We start from the raw sequence: 19132 nt of genomic DNA on the forward strand, positions 1-19132 counted from the left end.
ACTTGTGTTCATACCAAAGCCACTGGGTTCAAGCATTCAATGCTTCGTTTATTGAAAATAACAAGACATTCTTCACCAATACAAAATTATACAGAATACATACTGTATATCAAGTCCAGTATAAAAAGAGAACATTACAAGAGTTACAAAGGTTTTCCATTGATTTGAAATCTCGTCTTCATAAAAAGATTTTTTTTTTTTTTTTTGAAAAGAGGAAAATAGGACAACAAGGCACAGCCGGTACTATCTGAGAAGCACAGTGCATACAATACGTACAATACCACACAAGCGAAACAACCAGTTTCACATTGTGATGACCATTGTGGGGGAAAAAAAAAGACAAAAGATATTTTTACAAGATTAAAACAACCAAGCTCTCTGCTTGGGTCGAGCGGCTGGCTAGTCTTTTGCAGCTAGCTACACTTCACTGCTGTCCAGCATGGACAGGGTCATGTGGAAATGTGCTGTACTTTATCACGAAGAGCCAGACATCTCACAGACATCGTGGCATATGGCTTTTACCAAGTGCTTTCAACTACTGGAATTTGAAGCAACTTAAGTGCAAAACAAAGTGAGGTCACATACTGTCTCATAGGACTTTACATTTTAAGCGAATTTTGACAAGACGAACAAGAGATTGCTGCTGCTGCTGCTGCTGCTGCTGATGACAATGAGAATCTTTCAACAAGAGATGGATGAAGATGGGAGGTTTCACAGCCCCCTGGATCAGGATTTGTGAGTGGTGGGGGACAGGAGCAGGGAGGAGGGAGTTCCTTCCAGGTTTGGCAGGGGGACAGGCATGTGTCCGTTGATTAGGCTGGGGAACTGTGGAGGAAGAGAAAGGGACTGAGAGTTAGCGGGGAGGGGAGGGAGGCTCGGTGAAAGCTCCTTTCCGGTGAGGAACTGCAGCATTGTCACTGCTCTGGTTTCCTGTTGTTTTATACATTGTGCCTCTTCCTTTCTCTCTGTCCTCTCTGCCTCCACAACAGAAGGAGAAGTCAACGTTATTTGTGCACAAAGAACCCAGTGAGGTCTGTATGCCTGTCACGGGGGGTGTGGTGTGCGTGTGTGTGAGTACTGTGGTGTGTGTTTTGCGTGTGTGTGCTTCACAAATGAGGAGCAGCTCTCAAACCAGTCCACCCTGTTCAGACTGGCTCCCCTGGGCTCAAACAGGAAGTATTCGCAGGATTTCCTCTCCCTCTCATGAGCGCTGAAACAGGACACCTCTGCTGGAGCAGCTCAGAGTCTCGACTAGTTTAACAACCGTTGGTATCTGCTGTATCGCAGATCCCAAAACCATCTTGTTTTCTGTTTGATGTATTATTTTGTCAAGTAAATGCCCTATTGGCCATAAATCAAAAGACAAAATCTTAGGTAATTCATGTGAAGATTAAAACTCTTTCACCATTCGAGTGGAACAATCATTGCTCTGCATGACATGGTGTCATTTGTTAAGGCCATGATAGAGAGGCAATGTTAAAGGACATTGTCTATATCAGGTATGAGAATGGGACAAAATCAATTTATATAACATCGCTGGAATATAAAGAACAGGACCTGTCACTGAAAAAGACTTCATGGTCTTAATTGTTTTAAAATTTGCTCATCCACATCTCTTCAAAACCTCACCTGTGTCATGATCTTTAGTCACCTGATTCTAAATACCAAAGGGAAGAACAGGGGTTTTCCAGCTGCAGTCATTTCACCTGAGCAGTCTTTCTCAAAACTTCCTCCTATTGGCTTTCAAAAGCTATGAGTAAAACAAACAACCATTAATAGTTCTATCATCACAACCCTCCCTTCTTGTCTCGTCGCTATTTTTGTCCCTCTCTTCCTCTTTGCCTCTACACCTCTTGTTTCTGTGAGTGTGTCTCACCTGGAAGAGGGAGCTGTGGCCCTGCAGCCGGGCGGGGCTGAGCGGGGCGACGGGACTCAGGCTGCTCCAGAAGTGGATGCCTGACAACAGCGGACTGTGGGCCAGCAGCAAACCAGAGGGAGTCTGGGAGGGAGAAACGGAGAGGAAGAAAAGGGGGGAGGGAGAGGAAGACAGAGATGAAGGCATCATATAAATAAGAAGAGAAACTGCAAGACCCACTGGTTGGAGAGCGTTTCTCGGAGGCCTTTCGTAATGCGAAACATGCAGAAATCTTAAATGGGACGTTTATTGGCGTTAGGAACAACAAACTGAAGGAGCAGGGAGGAAGTCTGTGGTTTCTCCCCTGAATACAGGGGGTGATGTGGGGTGGGGAGGAGGAGGAAGAGGAGGAGGGGAGGATGGCGGGGGTTGTTGTTGATTGGGGAGGGGAGGGGGGGCTCCTCGAGCACCGTGGGCCTTGGAACGCCAACTAGAGAGAAACATATGAAATCAATTTCTCCCTCTCTCCCCTGGTCTTCCCTCCCCCCCTTCCCCGTTTCCCCTGTGTCACCTCAGAGAAGTGAGCCAGTGTTGCAGAGGGACCCAGCCCTGCTCTCATTATTAATGGAATTATTGGAGCATATGGCATCACTTAGGGCCTCTTCCCCCTCTCATAGGCTGGACTAGCAGAAGATTTCTGTAAATCTCTTGTTTTCCTCTGATCTCACTTTTGCGCCCTTATAAACAGACAGTGTGAGTGCAGCCTTGCTGCTGCGCTGCCTATCTCACTGTTTGGACAAAGCTCTGATGTGGCAGAGGAGCTTTTCTCTGTAACACTTCCAATGTAAATACAATATTGACTGAAATAGATGATTAAAAATCAGTTGATGCTTATGGCACAGGCTTTGGGGTTATGGCAAAGATCAAACCAAACCAAAATTTCATAGCTGAATGAACTTGGATCCGACTTTGTCGCAGAGTTTACTCTAAAATTGTACTGTAGAAGCCGAGGGGCCCATCTTCCATCAGCCATATCATTTAAGACTGTCTGTACTGCCAACAGAGGTAAAACATCAGTCATTACAACTACTACAGTTACTGCACTTTTTTTTGTCTGTGATGCAACCTTTTGAAGATTTTTAAATCTCTGTATTTTTACTTCTACATGAGCAATTTTTAAAGCTTTGACTCAAAATTGAGTATTTTTTCAGACATATGAACACTTAATACAATAAGACCTGTTATTTACAGTAAAATACAGTAATTCTGGCCTTTACCTCCCAAAATTGATACTAGTTTGTTGATATAATTAGAAAACGGATCATCCCCAAACCTAAGACAGATGATGACCCATTAAATTAATTTCAAAAACAGGCAAATTTGGACTATGCACCAATTGTTGATGATTTTGTTCTCCAAGAAACTCAGAAAGTACCTGAGCACCTTTTTACTGAACACTACACTTTTACCTCTTTTACCTCTCTTATTCAGACTTGAGGAAAATTTAGCTCAAGTAACAGCACTGCTACTTAAATAAATATATCAGTAGTCTTTCCACCAATGCATGCCAGGCTGTGTCAGATGTTGCCGGGCCTGAGGCGCTGCCTTGCTGCTCTAAGAGTGCTTTGGGGACACTGACATCATGTTCTGGACAGATCCCATCATCTCCCCATGGCCAGCCAGACCACAGACGGAAACAGATAGCATCACAGAATTATTCTCCATCTGAGATTTGATTATTATTGCTCACTATACTTCAGCTGCGCCTGGCACAGAGTGACATAATCTGTAGTTCATCTTAGATTTTGGTGGACAGAAATAAGAGAGCTTGTATAAATTTGTCAAAGAGTAGCATTAGAGTGTGTAAACATTAGTATACTTGACAAGACAGAAGTGACGCAGGTTTTAGAGAAGCCAGAAATACGTGCAGGGATGCATGCTAGTAATAATTTGAAGTAGGAGTGTATTCACTCATTCATTTTATTTATCCTCTACGGAGTCACAGGGAGGTGCAGCCTATCCCAGCATACACTGGGCAGAAGGCAGGGAAACACCCTCAACGGGTCAGAAGTCCATCACAGGGCAAACACAATCACACTCACACCTATGGGCAATTTAGAGTTTTCAATCCACCTGACTCGCGCTTTTGAAATGTGGGGAAACCCGGCGAACACGGGCAGGACATACGAACTCAACACAGAAAGGGCCGGGCGGTTCTTGTTGTGAGGCAACATTGCTAACCACTGAGCCACTGTGCGGCGCAGTAGGAATGTATGTGTATTATTCAGACAGAGCATCTCACCTGTGCAGTGAAGAAGGCCGGAGTGAGGGAGCCGGAGGGCAGTGCTGGGCTGTTGAGGGCGATGGAGCCAATGTCGCTCCCTGCAAGCAGCAGGGAGGGGGCGGAGATCTCCAGAGCTTTGGGCTTTTTGCTTTTTGGTGGGAGTCCATCTCCTTGCATACTACTACTACTACTTCTACCGCTGCTGCTGCCCCTCTTCTCAGGCGGCTGCAGAGCTCGCTCCCTGTGCCCAGAGGAGAGGTTGAGGGGCTGAGCGCCCTGGTCAGAGTCCTCCTCCTCCTCGGCCGCAGGGCTCCAGCTTCGCCCGGCCTGGGGGGCTTGGGTGTGGGGGGAGGACGGGGAGCGGGAAAGAGGGGGGAGTTTGGACGGCCTGGAGGAGACGTAGGACTCGGGCTTGACGGAGAGAGGGGAGGTCCTCTCGTTGGCGTTGGTGCCGAAGCGGATGACGGAGCGCGGCTCCTCCTGGCGCTCTCGCAGGGCGCGCAGCAGCTCGGGCTGGTTATGCAGGGAGCTGATGCTGAAGGAGGAGTAGAGGCCCGAGCGGAGGTAGTCGTTCCGACACGCCTGCGCCCCCAGGGCTGCCAGGCTCCTCCTCTGGGCCTCTTCCTCTTCTTCCTCTTCCTCCTCCTCCTCTACCTCCAGCTCGGGGGCCTCTCCTTCCTGGAGGGGCAACCTGCCGGACGCCAGGCCCATCTCCACCGCCTGGGGGTCCATTTTCAGGATCTCAGGGAAGGACACAAACTTATAGACAAACTTCTGGCCAATCACCTTCTTGATGATGTTCTGTAACACAGGAGAGTGGGATTAGTGATTAATCCCACTTCAGGGTGCGACAAAAGAACTCTGACACCATTTTCCTTCATATTTAGGTTACCTTGAATAACTTTAGGTTAAACAAAACTGTTTGTATCTATAAAATAATAATAATAACACAACCCGTATTGATTATCACAAGGATATTTTGGTTTGACTGCATTTCTGGCTATAAGGCAGTATGCCATGTCAGTCTGTCCAACCAAGGCAAAATGCCCCACTGAAAAAAACAGTTTTGTGTTTGAGTGCTACATCACCACCGTAGCTCTACTGTTGGTTTGGTGTGAAAAGAGGAAGTGGAAGTATCTGCCGGTGGTGATTGTGGGTTTAAAAAGAAGAACAACAAAGAACTTGTCCTGGTACTACACTGCTTTAAAATGCCTTCAGGTCCCATCAGTTACAACAGCTCTAACTAGACGGATTACAGTATCCAACTGCTTTGTCAAATTAGTCAACTACTTCTGAGCACTACACATTACATTCCATAGATGTTTGTCACGTAAACAGATTGGGGATGAGTGGACCCACCTTGTCATAGTAGTAGCGCAGCGCTCTGCTCAGCTTGTCGTAGTTCATGTTGGTCTTGTTCTTGCGCAATCCCCACAGCTTGGCCACCTCCTCTGACTTCAGGAGCTTGAACTCCCCGTCTGTGGACGTCCAGCAGATCAGGTGCTTGTGACTCTGGTCCAGCAGCAACTGCAGCAGGAACTGCCACAAGGTAATGGCACTGTCCATACCTGGAACACGACATACGGATGACATCATCAACGTGAGACTGTGATTACATTGGCAGAGCACTCAAGTTTGGTTGAGTTGGCCCAGAGAATCTCTGCTTATTTTTGAAAACTCAGGATTCATGTCTGAGGTTTTTCTCCTGTGGCCTTTTGCTTTTTCAAGGAGACAACTACATTCAGGCTTTTTATTCAAGGTACTATTAATACCTTGATGACCATGAGACATGGGTGGGTGACAAAATGGAACATCACTCAGTGACTTCAGCTAACACAGACACAGCAGCGTCGTAACTACCTACACATACACCATGGCAACCTGCCAAAAGCTACAGCCACAGAATTAGCACAAAAGTCAGAATCAGACTGCCGAAACGGAAACAAACTGAGTAGCCCTTTACATTCTCCTACACTCATTGCTTTGTATTACTGTGTTAGAGCTGTGTAATAATAGCTAATAAAACACAGCTAGTGTGCTTGTGGAGAATGTTTTGGACAAGAGGAGCTGAAGTTTCACCTCCATTAAACGTCTTTTCTTTTTCTTTTTTTCCACGATCTCTGTCGCTCCAGTGTGCTTTACACCACGCAGACTATATTAGGTTACTGGCTGAAGAGGTAGTGGCCTATTTGAGCTGTAACATGTGGTGTAAGGAAGAGTAGACCGGTGATGAATAGAACAGTGTGTGTTGAGGAGTGCAGTGTAATGTAGCAGCGGCGGCGGCAGCAGCAGAAGAAGAAAAAAAAAATATAAGGAGGAACAACAGCTCAAGCCAGAAATATGCTGCGGTTCAACCTGGCCCTCTCTCCACAGGAAGTATGACGGGCCCAGGGTGGGTTATTCCTTTAATAGAGGAATGTGCAGCCTCGCAGCTCCTGTCTGCCTGCTAGAAGCACACACTTTAACCAGGGCGGCTGTTTCTGTCACCTCAGAGTGGAACAAACATTGATTTACCTGATTGGATTGTCTTCTTCTGTTCTTTCCTATCTAATCCTGTGAGATGTGAAGAGTGATGGGTGACTGATGCTGAATTAATTTGACTGGCCATTCAACTCTATATCTCTCTTTCAACACAGAGAGTGAGCAAGAGAGAGAGAGAGAGAGAGAGAAAGGGAGGGCTGAACCCGTTTCCGACACAAGCTATCCCTTGAGTTTTCTATCTGCCATGTGAAACTACAAAGCTGTCAAACTCAGGACTTCCTCCTATTCTACTTTCAAGGACAAATGGCGAGGAGAGGGGATCCCACAGTAGGGGAGCGTTTCCCCAAATCCTGCCACACTTCCGACAAAAATCCCAGTGGGAGGGGGTCAAAAGATCAAATCATTGTCTCCTTTCCCCCCCCACTCCACCCCGTTAACCCACTCCTGAAACCAGACAGAGTTTGGCTTTAAAACATTTGTAGTAAACGTTGCCAGTCTAGCGCCCCCCAGTTGACAGGTCTACAATTAGGCCAATGTGACACACAAACTATATTAATCCTGTAATAACTTTTGCAGGGGATACTGTAAATAGCACAGTGAAACTTTAACATATCATGCAGCTGCTACAGGCAAGAAGAAAATTCATAATAAGTAAAACCAGAGGAGATAAAAAAAAATGACAAAGTACCATAATGTCACTATAAATTAATTACTCAGTATAGACACATTATACCTCCCTCTAGGAATATTATAGGAATATTATAGTGATACTATTAAGAGAAAAAATGCCATAAAGTACGATAAGGTCGATATAAAATCATCATTGAGGACCGCACACGCGCTGTAACTCCCTATAGGAATATTGCAGGAATATTATGGTGGTTTTTCGTCAGGGATGCGGAGTCTGTTGCAGATGCTCGGATTGAAAAGTCAAGCTGCGCACAAAGCCGTCCAGTGTGTTGGTTTGAACGGAAACTCCTAATGAGATTAGATGGTGTGTGCAGACATTACTTAGCCATGACTAAATCTGCTCTCTTCCTGTTCGCAGACGGTGGAAAATTCAACAGGGCCAATAAGAAAAGCATCTCTAAAAAAAAAAAAAAAAAAAAAAAAAAAAAAAGTGCCTCGGCTTTATGTGTTTTTTTTTTTTTTTTGTCTTGCTCTGCCTTTGTTTGTTTGCCTCTTTGCCACTTCACAATGTTGGGTGCTGGTAGCGCTTTTGTTTAAGCAGCCTATTATCTAGTGTCTAAGTTGAAGTACCGTTTCTCTACAGAGGTCTGGATCTCTATTTCATTTCTGCCCCACTGACTCATTTTCAAGATGTTGCTCGGACCGGAAGACGGTAGAAATGTGTGTGTGTGTGTGTGTGCGTGTGTGTGTGTGTGTGTATGTGTGTGTAGGACTCAGACAAAACACAATCTACGTCTCAATACTTGCGTAAAACTGGGAAAACACGGTCAATCCGATGACTTGAACTTCAGGGCAAAGCGCAGGCCTATTATTCACAGACTTGGTGTTACTCATATAAAGTGCGGATGCGGTATAGGCTACAAAACAATCACGCATTATTTCACTTTACGCTCAAGTAAATCTACGAGCCATCATTTTACCAAAGTGCCGTTCCTAGAAAGATGTTTTATTCTACGTTACCTGCCGTTCTCTTGGTCGTTCTCGCCTTGAAACTTTATGGTGAAATTCGTATGATTCCTTGTTTTTCCATGCTTACTTCTCGTCTACACAGTTGTGCTGGACTGAAATAGGATCCTGGGCTTTTTCTTTTTCTGAGCAGGAAGTTGGAGCAGGCAGACACAGAGCCGGCTGACTTCCTCTCCCCTACGATTCCCCAGGCGGTTTGCCGTCTGTGTAAACACACTTTTCCTCCCCTCCTCTTCTTCTCTCCCTGCCTGCCTGCCTGCCCGCTGATGGCCAGCATTACTCTGTTATAGCACGCATGGTAATATAGGAGCTGCTCTAGCCCCTCTGACTGACTGACATCATCACTCCGCTCGGAGGTGCGCTGCCTTCACGCGCCCCTCGGAAGCTCGCCGACTTCCGCGGTCAGATGTCGTAAATAAGATTCGTTGAAGCGTTTTATTACCCTGTAACAGAAGTATTTTTGGTAGCTGTACATTTGTAGTTTTTTTTTTTGGAAGGCATGATTTAATTGATCTATTAGATAAATGTAGTTGTGTATGTGTGACAAACAATAATCAATAATAATAGAATAAATAACGTTTTACCACCAGTTGACATGACTTACATGTTCTACCTAAACGGCACATGTCGGCACCTTGGGTATGAGTAAATTCCGATTTTCCCAGTTGATTTATTTACTACTTTCTTCATGTGTGTTTGACTCACAATGGTGGTATTTCCGACGGCACCTGAAGGGAACAACTGTCTACCGCTAGGAGGCGCGTTTATTCGGGGTTGTACATGCCCACGTCTCTCTCTCTCTCTCTCTCTCTCTCTCTCTCTCTGTCTCTCTCTCTCTCTCTCTCTCTCTCTCTCTCTCTCTCCCCCCCTCTCTTTCTGTGTAACTCCCTTTGAAACCATTTGCCATGTTCTAACCTGTTATCCTAAAATAGCCTGTACAAGGTCTTATAGTTTGTAAGCAGCAGGTTTTAGAATTCCTACAGGCCTGCACAGCGTGCTACATTCAGGGCGGATGGGAAAGACGGTAGACACGAGTTTCCCCACTTAAAAAATAGGCTGCTGTTGATAATATAATAGGCTATTCCATGCTGTTGACGTCAACTTTCATGTCGTAAATACTGCTTGAAAATGCCTTTCTCGTCAGCTTGCAGGTTGTAAATACTAGTTGAAATTGTTTGGCAGTGGATTTCTTTGATTTAGGCCACTGAATTAATGTCACCAACAAGGAAATAACCTGCAGCTAAGTATAGCGAAGTGTAGGCTAAAACAAACAACTTGAACAATTTCCATTTTGTGATCATAATTCTTAAAATACCATGGCAGGGCACCACCGCTTGCTGGATTTTGTCGTTTGTGAACACAGCAGTGTTTGGTTTGTTGTAAAACATAAACTCCAGTGTAGGCCACCATCTACTAAATGCATGTCTGCTAAGTGTGAAAAAGCAGACAAGAGCCATCAAAGTCTACAGCAAACTTCAATCATTGTGTTTGGCGGCTTCAAACGCGTGAGCACTTCCAAGTCGGTCTTTTGCGCCGTCTCTGCGTTTTCTACGGTTATTTTCATATCACGTGAATGCAACAGTCTGTCCATAAGTCTGTGACCCCTGTATTCAGTCAGTGACCCCCAGAGGTGTGACATCAGCAAGGTATACTGAGGCGTGGCTCCCCAGCAATGCACCTGATTGGCGGCTGAATTTTGGGTGTTTGAATGTGGTACCTTGGAGAGCGGTGGGGAATGCTCACTCAGCACAGTCCCGCTGCAGAGCAATGCCTCGTTTTACCGTGCACATCCGAGATGAGTGGCTGGCAGTGCCCTGTCGAGACACCGCCAACAGCATCCAGTGGCTTGGATACGAGGCTCTCAAGCGTTACGTGAAGAACAAACCAGACAACGGGGGCATCGCAGCTGTGAAGGACATCCGTTTTGTTGTGCGCAGGTGCCAGGGTTTGGGTTTGTTGGACGCGGACGACACCATCGACGATGTTCTGGAGGATAATGACTTTGTCGAGCTTGGTAATGACCTCATGCATGAAAACATACATTAAGTTTATCCATCGCATTTGTGTCCTATAGCGGGGATAGTGGAGATGTTTTACCACTAGCTGTGCGTAATTGTGCGTAATTGTGCGTGGAGAGTCACTAAACGCCCCGGGAACACGAGGCATAAAATATAATCTTATTAACTACCCCTACAAGTTTTATGAGACTTTTGTGCAATGTTTATTATTATCCTCTATTTCCAGCTATTGAAGGAGACACCATGTCTCCTGACTTCATCCCCTGCCAGCCTGGAGTTTCTCATCTGTATCCCTTTTATTATAGTTGTTAGGTATTTGTGCCATATACAAACTGCAGTGGGTAGTATCTAATTAAATCAATTAAGTCAATTTATCACTTTGGTTATTTTAATACACCACTGTTCAATAGTGGTTAACATTGGCTTCTGAAAGGATAAACTAATAACTAAGTAACTAAGTTTTAATATGTTTCATTGTCAACCATTATAATCTCAGAAGTTGTGCCAATACTGTATTTTGCTGATTATTATCCTTAAACTGTGTCAAATAGTACAGCAGCATACAAAGAACCTGGAGATGTAAGTATTACAGATTTCTAACATTGTCTTTTCAAACTGGAACATATTTGTATTCCAACTTTGTGTAACACATGTCTGCCTGTGCAGTATCTTTCCTTGGATGGCAACAGCCTGACATCGACAGATCTGGTCAATCTAGGCAGAGGACTCTACAAGATAAAGGTAATGATCAACACAGTCTATTTGTTGTCATGGCTGGCCGACGCTAATCTTTGACTTTGACTGGGGAGGCGATGCTGCACTTCTACAGAGCTACTGTGGAGAGTGTCCTCGCCTTCTCAGTCACAGTGTGGTATGGCAACACAACCGCCCTTGAGAAGGGACAGTTAGAAAGAGTTGTATGCACAGCGTCTAAGATCATTGGCTGTGACCTTCCCTCTGTGTCCTCCATATATGCCACACGTATCAGACGCAAGACGCAGAAGGTGATCGCCGACCCCTCTCACCCTGCCAGCTCCCTCTTCAAACCCCTCCCCTCCGGAAGGAGATTACAGAGTTTTAGGTGTAGGACATCTCGCCTCAGGAACAGTACGTATCCTGAGGCTGTTCGTTACTTGAACTCTGATGCACAAGCACTTGTAGTAGTAGAGCAAGCATTAGCCAACATGCGCTTTAAAAGTAGGCAGGTAGCAGCACAAAGCAACAAGCACTTTAAAACGAATGTAGCAGCACAAAGCACTTTAGGACTTTATCATGTATGTTTGAATGTATAAATGTGATAACTGTTTTTGCTGTTCTTATTTCATATATTTTATTTACTTATGTGTGTGTTTTTTGGTCTGTTCTTAAGAGCCGCACTGAGGCAAATTCCTATCAACTGTGTTGACATGGCAATAAAGTATTGAAATTAACATGATCATCCCCTTTACCAAAATTTCCAGCTGACTCCGGTGGCAGAAAGCAAAGTTGTGCAATCCAGAGAGCTTTTGGACACCATTGTCAAAGAAAACAAAGGTTAAGATACATTTAAGAGTAATATTTACCCTTTACAAACATTACAATGGCCCATCTGTGGGGTAATATATTGATCTCAGTGTTAGTTACTGTGGAACTACTGTATCTCAGAACTCAGTTTAACTTTGGTCTCAAATTCAATTCTCTGTCTCTGTCTTTCTCCAGTTGTCTATGGAATCACAACAGGTTTTGGCAAATTTGCCCGAACTGTCATTCCTGTCAGCAAACTCAAGTACAGACTATATCTCTCTTTCTTTTCAGCTGTATATTTTCTGTTGAGAGAATGAGGCGTTTATTTGCTGATTACATGTACTTTCTGTCCCACAGGGAGCTGCAAGAAAACCTGGTGCGGTCACACTCAGCAGGTACTTATCTTTTCCCACAGTCAATGATCTCTGTAACGCTCAATCTTTATTTCCTCTAACTGCACATTACGCTAGATTTGAACAACTGATATACATTGAGTGTTCCTGACAAAGTGTTAAGGGTTTTGCTGTGTTTACGTCAATATCATGCTGTGGTGTATAGGTGTGGGGAACCCGCTCAGTCCAGAGAGAACCCGCATGCTGCTGGCTCTGAGGATCAATGTTCTGGCCAAAGGGCACAGTGGAATCGCTCTGGAAACTCTGCATGCCATGATCCAGGCCTTCAATGGTAAGCCTCAGTTGGCCCCAGCATCAACCTCACTTTACCTTAGCTGACCTGGTTTATCAGCTTCAGCTGACTGGAACGCTGCTGATAGCTTTCTTCAGGGATCAATACGGGGGGGATTCTCACATATTCTCATATATTCTCATATGTCTGATCTTCATCTCTAACTTATTTTGCCCTTGCAGCATCTTGCCTCTCCTTTGTCCCAGAGAAGGGAACAGTGGGTGCTAGTGGAGACCTGGCGCCCCTCTCTCACCTGGCCCTGGGGCTGATGGGAGAGGGTAAAATGTGGTCACCCAAGAGCGGATGGGCAGACGCCAAATATGTAAGATCTTTAAGAGAACTGTCACAATAACATTTCCATAGGTGGACAATAACACCTTGCACAATGCCACAGACATTTGCCTGGTGCTTATAAGAGTGATAGGTTGCAAGGTCCATTAGGAAAACATGTTTGCTTTTTGATGACCCTTGACCTTTTACATGTTTTTCTCTCCTTTCATCGCTGGCCAGGTCCTGGAGGCACATGGACTGAAGCCTATATCACTAAGGCCTAAAGAGGTAATACTTTAACACCCAGCTGTTCTCTCTTATGTTTGATTGGCCCGAGCTGGACAAACCTACCCAGGACTCACTGGGAATGCACTGTACTTGCATTGGCTTTTTCAGGTACAGAATTTAGAATAACAAGCGCAGTGTTGGCGTTTTACATTGTAAATCTACAACATACACTAGATCATAGACACCGCCGTCACATGCGCTTAACAAAGCAGCCGGCATTCTCCAAATAGCTGCTGGAATTGGAAAATGCTCTGCCCTGTCACAGCTCCATCTCTCCCGTCTGTCTCCCCCCCGCAGGGCCTTGCTCTGATCAATGGCACCCAGATGATCACCTCTCTGGGGGCGGAGGCTGTGGAGCGAGCCCAGGCCATCGCCCGGCAGGCTGACATCATTGCTGCTCTCACCCTGGAGGTGCTGAAGGGAACCACCAAGGCCTTCGACAGTGGTGAGCAGCAGGATGATTTACCTCCAACACGATGACTTAACACTGTCAGATTCCCATGACTCACTTATCTGTCCCATCCTCCCTCGTTTTCTGTTCTCCTGTCCAGACATCCACACACTGCGGCCCCACCCAGGACAGATAGAGGTGGCCTTGCGCTTCCGCTCCTTACTGGACTCAGATCATCATCCCTCGCAGATAGCAGGTCAGTGGGCAGATCCAACTTTACATAATAATCATACATACTTAATTGTTATTATACACATAATCGTATCATAGATTTTCATCAGTAATATTAAGCCTGCAATGCACCCTAAAACATTTAGTACTTAATTTGAGTAATTTGGGTGTCATTTGTGTGTTTGTGTGTGTGTGTGTGTGTGTGTGTGTGTGTGTGTGTGTGTTCCCAGAGAGCCACCGGTTCTGTGATAGAGTCCAGGATGCCTACACCATGCGGTGCTGTCCTCAGGTAACCTCATGTGATCTGTCCCAGATGAATGACAGTCCTCAAGCACAGTCCTCCTCAAACTATAGATTTAGGAGTCAGTATGTTTAAATATTGTTCAGCCGTTCTCAGCATTATCTTCCCTCTCCATCTACAGGTTCACGGTGTCGCCAATGACACAATAAAATTTGTCCAGAACATCATCAATACAGAAATTAACAGTGCCACTGACAACCCTGTATCCTTCTCTACAGCAAGTGTTATACTGCAGTAGTTATGCTATTGTAACCCAGAATCTAGGTGTAATACTTGTGTCTCTGCACACTGTCATTGTAATTGGGTTCAAACACAACTTCTTGGTTCTGTCACATATTTGATGTTGGATTTTGTGCGGCTCAGCAGTAATTATTTTCTTAATCGCTATGTAAGATGGTGTTTGCTGAGAGAGGAGAGACTATTTCAGGAGGGAATTTCCATGGAGAATACCCAGCTAAGGTATATACAACAGCTCTTTGTTTTTGACTTTCTAAAGTAAAAGGAATCTTTTTGGTATTTTACGTAGATTTTGTTCTTCTCTCTCACTTCTTTAATTGCCCTGTCCTCTGTTCAGGCTCTGGACTTCTTAGCCATTGGAGTGCATGAGCTGGCCTCTATCAGTGAGAGGAGGATCGAGAGGCTGTGTAACCCCTCGCTGAGCGAGCTGCCTGCCTTCCTCGTCAACGAGGGAGGACTCAACTCAGGCTTCATGATTGCCCACTGCACTGCTGCTGCCTTGGGTTGGTGTGCAAGTCTTCAATGCTTCAACACATATCACTCCCATTCATGTGTTAATACATATCTGAGCAGAAAACATTCAAAATTCATTCAAAATTAGAGCACATTATGGGTTAGTATTCAATTTAAAAGTCATCTTCAGACCAAAAGTAGATATACCCTCAAAATAAAATGTTAGTTATTCATTAGTCAATAAAAATATTGACTAATGAATTTCAGGTAGCAGTTTTTTCCTGATATATAGTGTTTTGGAATAATCTCTTCATTCCATCATTGAGTTTATCTGTACTGATGTCCTTTGTTGCTCTGTAAAACACTTTGTGATTAACCTGTTTGTTGAAATTGCTTTACATATATTTGACTGTGATAACTTGACTTGTCAAATCACCTGTTTTGTACTGTGTCTAGTTTCAGAGAATAAAGTTCTGTGCCACCCGTCTTCAGTGGACTCCTTGTCCACCAGTGCAGCCACAGAGGACCATGTGTCCATGGGAGGCTGGGCAGCCAGGAAGGCCCTGAGGGTGGTGGAGCATGTGGAGCAAGGTGAGACCTTTTTTAAAATATAGTTTGTTTATAGTTTGTTTAGTTGAATTGTAAACATTAAAGAGGTCTGTACACTACACCTTTATAATGTTAAGGTTACTGCCACAGGGCTCACACTAATTGCTAGCCACAAATATGGGCATTAAAATTATAAATTATTTAACAGGTCGACGCAGTGATTAGGTTTTAAATGTGTGATTAAATCTGTTATGGTTTTGTAATGTAGGCAGGACTCCAGTGAAGTTATTTTATTTGGCACAAAATAAATAACTGTGTGGGTCGACAAAATAACAGAAACATGCAAAATGACTAACTTACAGTAATAACTGAAGCACAATTACAAATGCTGCCTCACATGTAAGTTATATTAACATGAGACAACAAACAGCGTTCCAAAGAGGCTAAATAGTCAGTTCCTGAATTGCAGGTGCATCAGTCACAAACATGTTTTAATGTGGAATAAGGGGAACAGTGTTGAAAATCATGAAAACATATGCCAAACATGAATATAACTGCATCAGAAAACAAGTTAGTTAGAATTTAACTACAGTATTATGCATTTTACTCCAAATCTAATTGATACTGTCTGATCAGTTCTTGCTATAGAGCTGCTGGCAGCCTGCCAGGGCATTGAGTTCCTCCGCCCACTTCGTACCACCACACCATTGGAGAAGGTCTATGACCTTGTGCGCAGCGTGGTCAAGTAAGTCAAACAGATGTGACCAAGGTACACACATTTCAGTCCCCTGAAATGATGTACAGGATAGTTAATATTTAGCCACTGTTCCACTTCTGCCTTTCTCTTTCTCTCTTCTCTGCCATTGACAGGCCGTGGATTAAGGATAGATTCATGTCTCCTGATATTGAGGCTGTTCATCGTCTCCTACTTGACCAGAAGGCAAGTGCCAATTATTTTTTTCCCTATTTTATTTTTAGCTTTTCCCAATGTATAAGCATACAGGAATGCAATAAAAAAGATGTTAAAATACCAAAAACAGAACACATAGACAACCCCCACCCACTCCCACCTTGCCACCCCAACACAAACACACTTACAAACAAAAGGTCAGATTAGAAGTATATAACATGGATGACTGTTGTCCATTCATGCCAGATCCGTGCCAGATAGTCTGTGTCAACAGTGTCCATAGCTGCCACAATAGAATGTCCACCAGATCTAAATTGTCCTGAAGTCAGAGGCAGCCATACACAATCAAGATCAGGGGATGACCAGTGAATGTGCAATGATAAATAAATGCAAAGAAGTCGATTAGATCGAGATAAACAAATTAAATGTACAATGGAGCCTACTCATCAGGGAACATACACGTCAACACATAGCTATGCTCAATAGTTATTATGACTGTCAAAATGTGTCCATATTATCAGTGTACATGCATCTGTAAACTCCATACATTGCAATACATTGCAATAAATAAATTAAATTGCAAATAATATTTTTTTTTTTTAGATGACAATGTGTTTATGTTATCATCCATCTCAGGTGTGGAACGTGGCCAAGCCTTACATTGACAAGTACCAGACAGAGTACATCCCCGAGTCCCGTCCGATCTCCCCGACTGCCTTCTCTCTGGAGTCCCCAGCGTCACCGAGGAAGCGAGTCCGTCATGAGTGAATCCCATACTCTGTTTCCAAAATATGTCCTTCATGATAACTATGACCAAACATGTCATTTATTAAGACTTTCATGGCTTTCATTAAGAAATGACGAAAAAAATCTTTGTAAAAGGTTCCATGTTATTTTGACCCTCATAGAAACTAAATTTTGATCTCTTTTATTAAAGTTTTTGACCACTGAGAACATGCATGACTGCTGTATTTATCTAAACTTTTGTTGGCCTTTTAAAATGTGCCAACTTAATGTTTTTAAATGCCTTATTACTACCTCAGCCATTGTACCATTTTCATATCAAATCTTTGTTAATGATAACACAAACATTACTCTGATTACATGTACTCTGGCGTAGTTGTGTGAAATCATTCATGATTGCCATTGAAATAATGCCAATTTAAACAACACAACAATAAAACTTTTCAAAGCTGAATTCTATTATCATTTACATGATGATGTAAGAACTAATTTTTGCTGAGTTTCTATGACACTATAGCACTATAATAACACTATAATATTCCTATAGGGGCTTAGAGCATGTTTGTGATGCTTAGTAGTGAGTTTACTGTGTTGTACTTTAATCTATTCATTATTATTATTATTATTCACTATAATATTATAGTGATATAATGTAAATTTCCCATAGGAAACCCAAAGTGACACAGGATCACCACCCAATTACACCCCATTTCCCTTGTGTGGTGGTAAGTGGTATATTTTTATATACCACTTATTTCATTAAAAAGGCACAACTTATATATTGTATTGTTTCTAATTAGGACACAACGCTAAAATCTTACTTTTTAGACTTTGTATTTTTTGTAATTAAGAAGAAAAAGCTCCATGCACACTGCCTTGCACTTTTATTGATTTCAGCCTCAGGCCCTTTTTGTGTTGAATAATCCTAAGGGCTTTGTACACACAGAAACAATTTTGGTATTCATTTTTAAGAAAACATGAAAATGAGACCAGTTTGACCTAAATATCACAAAAAAGTGAAAGCCAAAGCAGATATAAAGTAATCACTTTATTTCGATAAATAGAGCTTTGTTTGGTAAATGCAAAGAAGAAGAAAATCCTTCAGATGGGGGAAATGTGTGCAGATGTGCAGGCTGCTGTGATGCGTCCAGTGCAGTAGTGCAGTGGTTAGAGGGAAGGTGCAGCCTGCTTCCCACCTGCATGCAACCTGCCTACAACACTGGCTAGACATTACGATGAAACAGGAAGCAGCCTTGTGTGTTTTATTTTATTTGCTAGTTCTATTTTTATTTAACCTTTATTTACCCAGGGCAGGTTGGCTGAGTTAGCATGCTCTTTTTCAGCAATGACCTGCAAGTCTTCCCCTGCCAGTACACAGCCGCTCCATCACCAAGACTTCTACCAGGCCTCGTCATGACAACACACACTAACTGGGATTCTACTGGATAGACTGCTGCACCTGTCAGGACATTCCTCTCTACAGTCAAAACAAGGCTGTAAACATGTATTCAACTTTGCGGGGAACCAAATGCCGGAGGATCTGGGGGTCCTCCGCCAGAAGATTTTCACTAATGCATCATCCCAACTTTTATGCGCAGCCTGTACAATTCAGTGGTAAGTAATGATTATTTCTACTTACTAGTATGAATGATAATTATTATTAAATAATGAAATAAAATTATTAACCATAATATTGGATCTTATATGAATATTGGCGGTATACATTTCCCCCAGTGTGTATTATGGTTATGGCCCTGGACTGAAACGACCAAGGCCTTTAGCTAATCCTCTCAATTTTCTTCCTTGCTGTGCGACCAGATCCTGAATCAGCAAACCTGCTCAGAGGGAGGTGCAGCACAGCAGGAAGCTATTTGATATAGATGTGGAGCTAATGTCGCTGACTGACTGTGTTTCAAGAGGTTTAACTAAACATCAGCTGATCTGGCCAGACACTCTTGATAAAAATCTTGTCTGACTGGAGGCTGAATCTCATGTGGCGATGGCCTCCAATTCTAACTTCTAACAGCATGCAACTTTGTACATGTTAATTTTAAACAGCAATACTACATCAGGAATAGGCCTGTCATTGTCAGTAATGCAGGGTTAGGGTTAGGCTAACCCTGAGGTAAAATAAAAATACATACATCTTAACAACCCACCCTTTTTATTTAGTATCAGTACTTGTGTGTACCATCAGAAAAAATGTAAAATTAAAATGTAAAAAAGAAATAATAAAAAAAAATTGCAAAAAAAGTCTGTGATCACAATCAGGCATAA

The 19132-nt window shown here is 43.4% G+C and overlaps 2 protein-coding genes across 2 annotated transcripts; one reads left to right on the plus strand and one right to left on the minus strand.

Annotated features, from left to right (window-relative positions):
- Positions 1-23: 23 nt before the first annotated feature.
- Positions 24-8609, minus strand: LOC139910253 (ETS domain-containing protein Elk-3-like). Its single transcript, XM_071897483.2, has 5 exons — positions 8271-8609; positions 5499-5707; positions 4158-4940; positions 1877-1999; positions 24-825 (listed from the first exon to the last, which is right to left on the minus strand). Exons 2-5 carry the CDS (start codon positions 5703-5705, stop codon positions 727-729), a joined length of 1212 nt encoding a protein of 403 aa, XP_071753584.1. The 5' UTR covers positions 5706-5707; positions 8271-8609; the 3' UTR covers positions 24-726.
- A 1434-nt stretch (positions 8610-10043) lies between these two features.
- On the plus strand, positions 10044-17195 carry hal (histidine ammonia-lyase). Its single transcript, XM_071897573.2, has 20 exons — positions 10044-10290; positions 10521-10581; positions 10846-10873; positions 10961-11035; positions 11755-11827; positions 11993-12059; positions 12155-12192; positions 12356-12481; positions 12664-12803; positions 12992-13039; positions 13337-13484; positions 13591-13686; positions 13892-13950; positions 14084-14164; positions 14356-14421; positions 14537-14702; positions 15109-15243; positions 15838-15946; positions 16072-16141; positions 16748-17195. Exons 1-20 carry the CDS (start codon positions 10044-10046, stop codon positions 16877-16879), a joined length of 1965 nt encoding a protein of 654 aa, XP_071753674.1. The 3' UTR covers positions 16880-17195.
- Positions 17196-19132: the final 1937 nt, after the last annotated feature.

Source organism: Centroberyx gerrardi, chromosome 4 (assembly GCF_048128805.1).
Source record: "Centroberyx gerrardi isolate f3 chromosome 4, fCenGer3.hap1.cur.20231027, whole genome shotgun sequence".
In the NCBI taxonomy this organism is placed as follows: Eukaryota; Metazoa; Chordata; class Actinopteri; order Beryciformes; family Berycidae; genus Centroberyx; species Centroberyx gerrardi.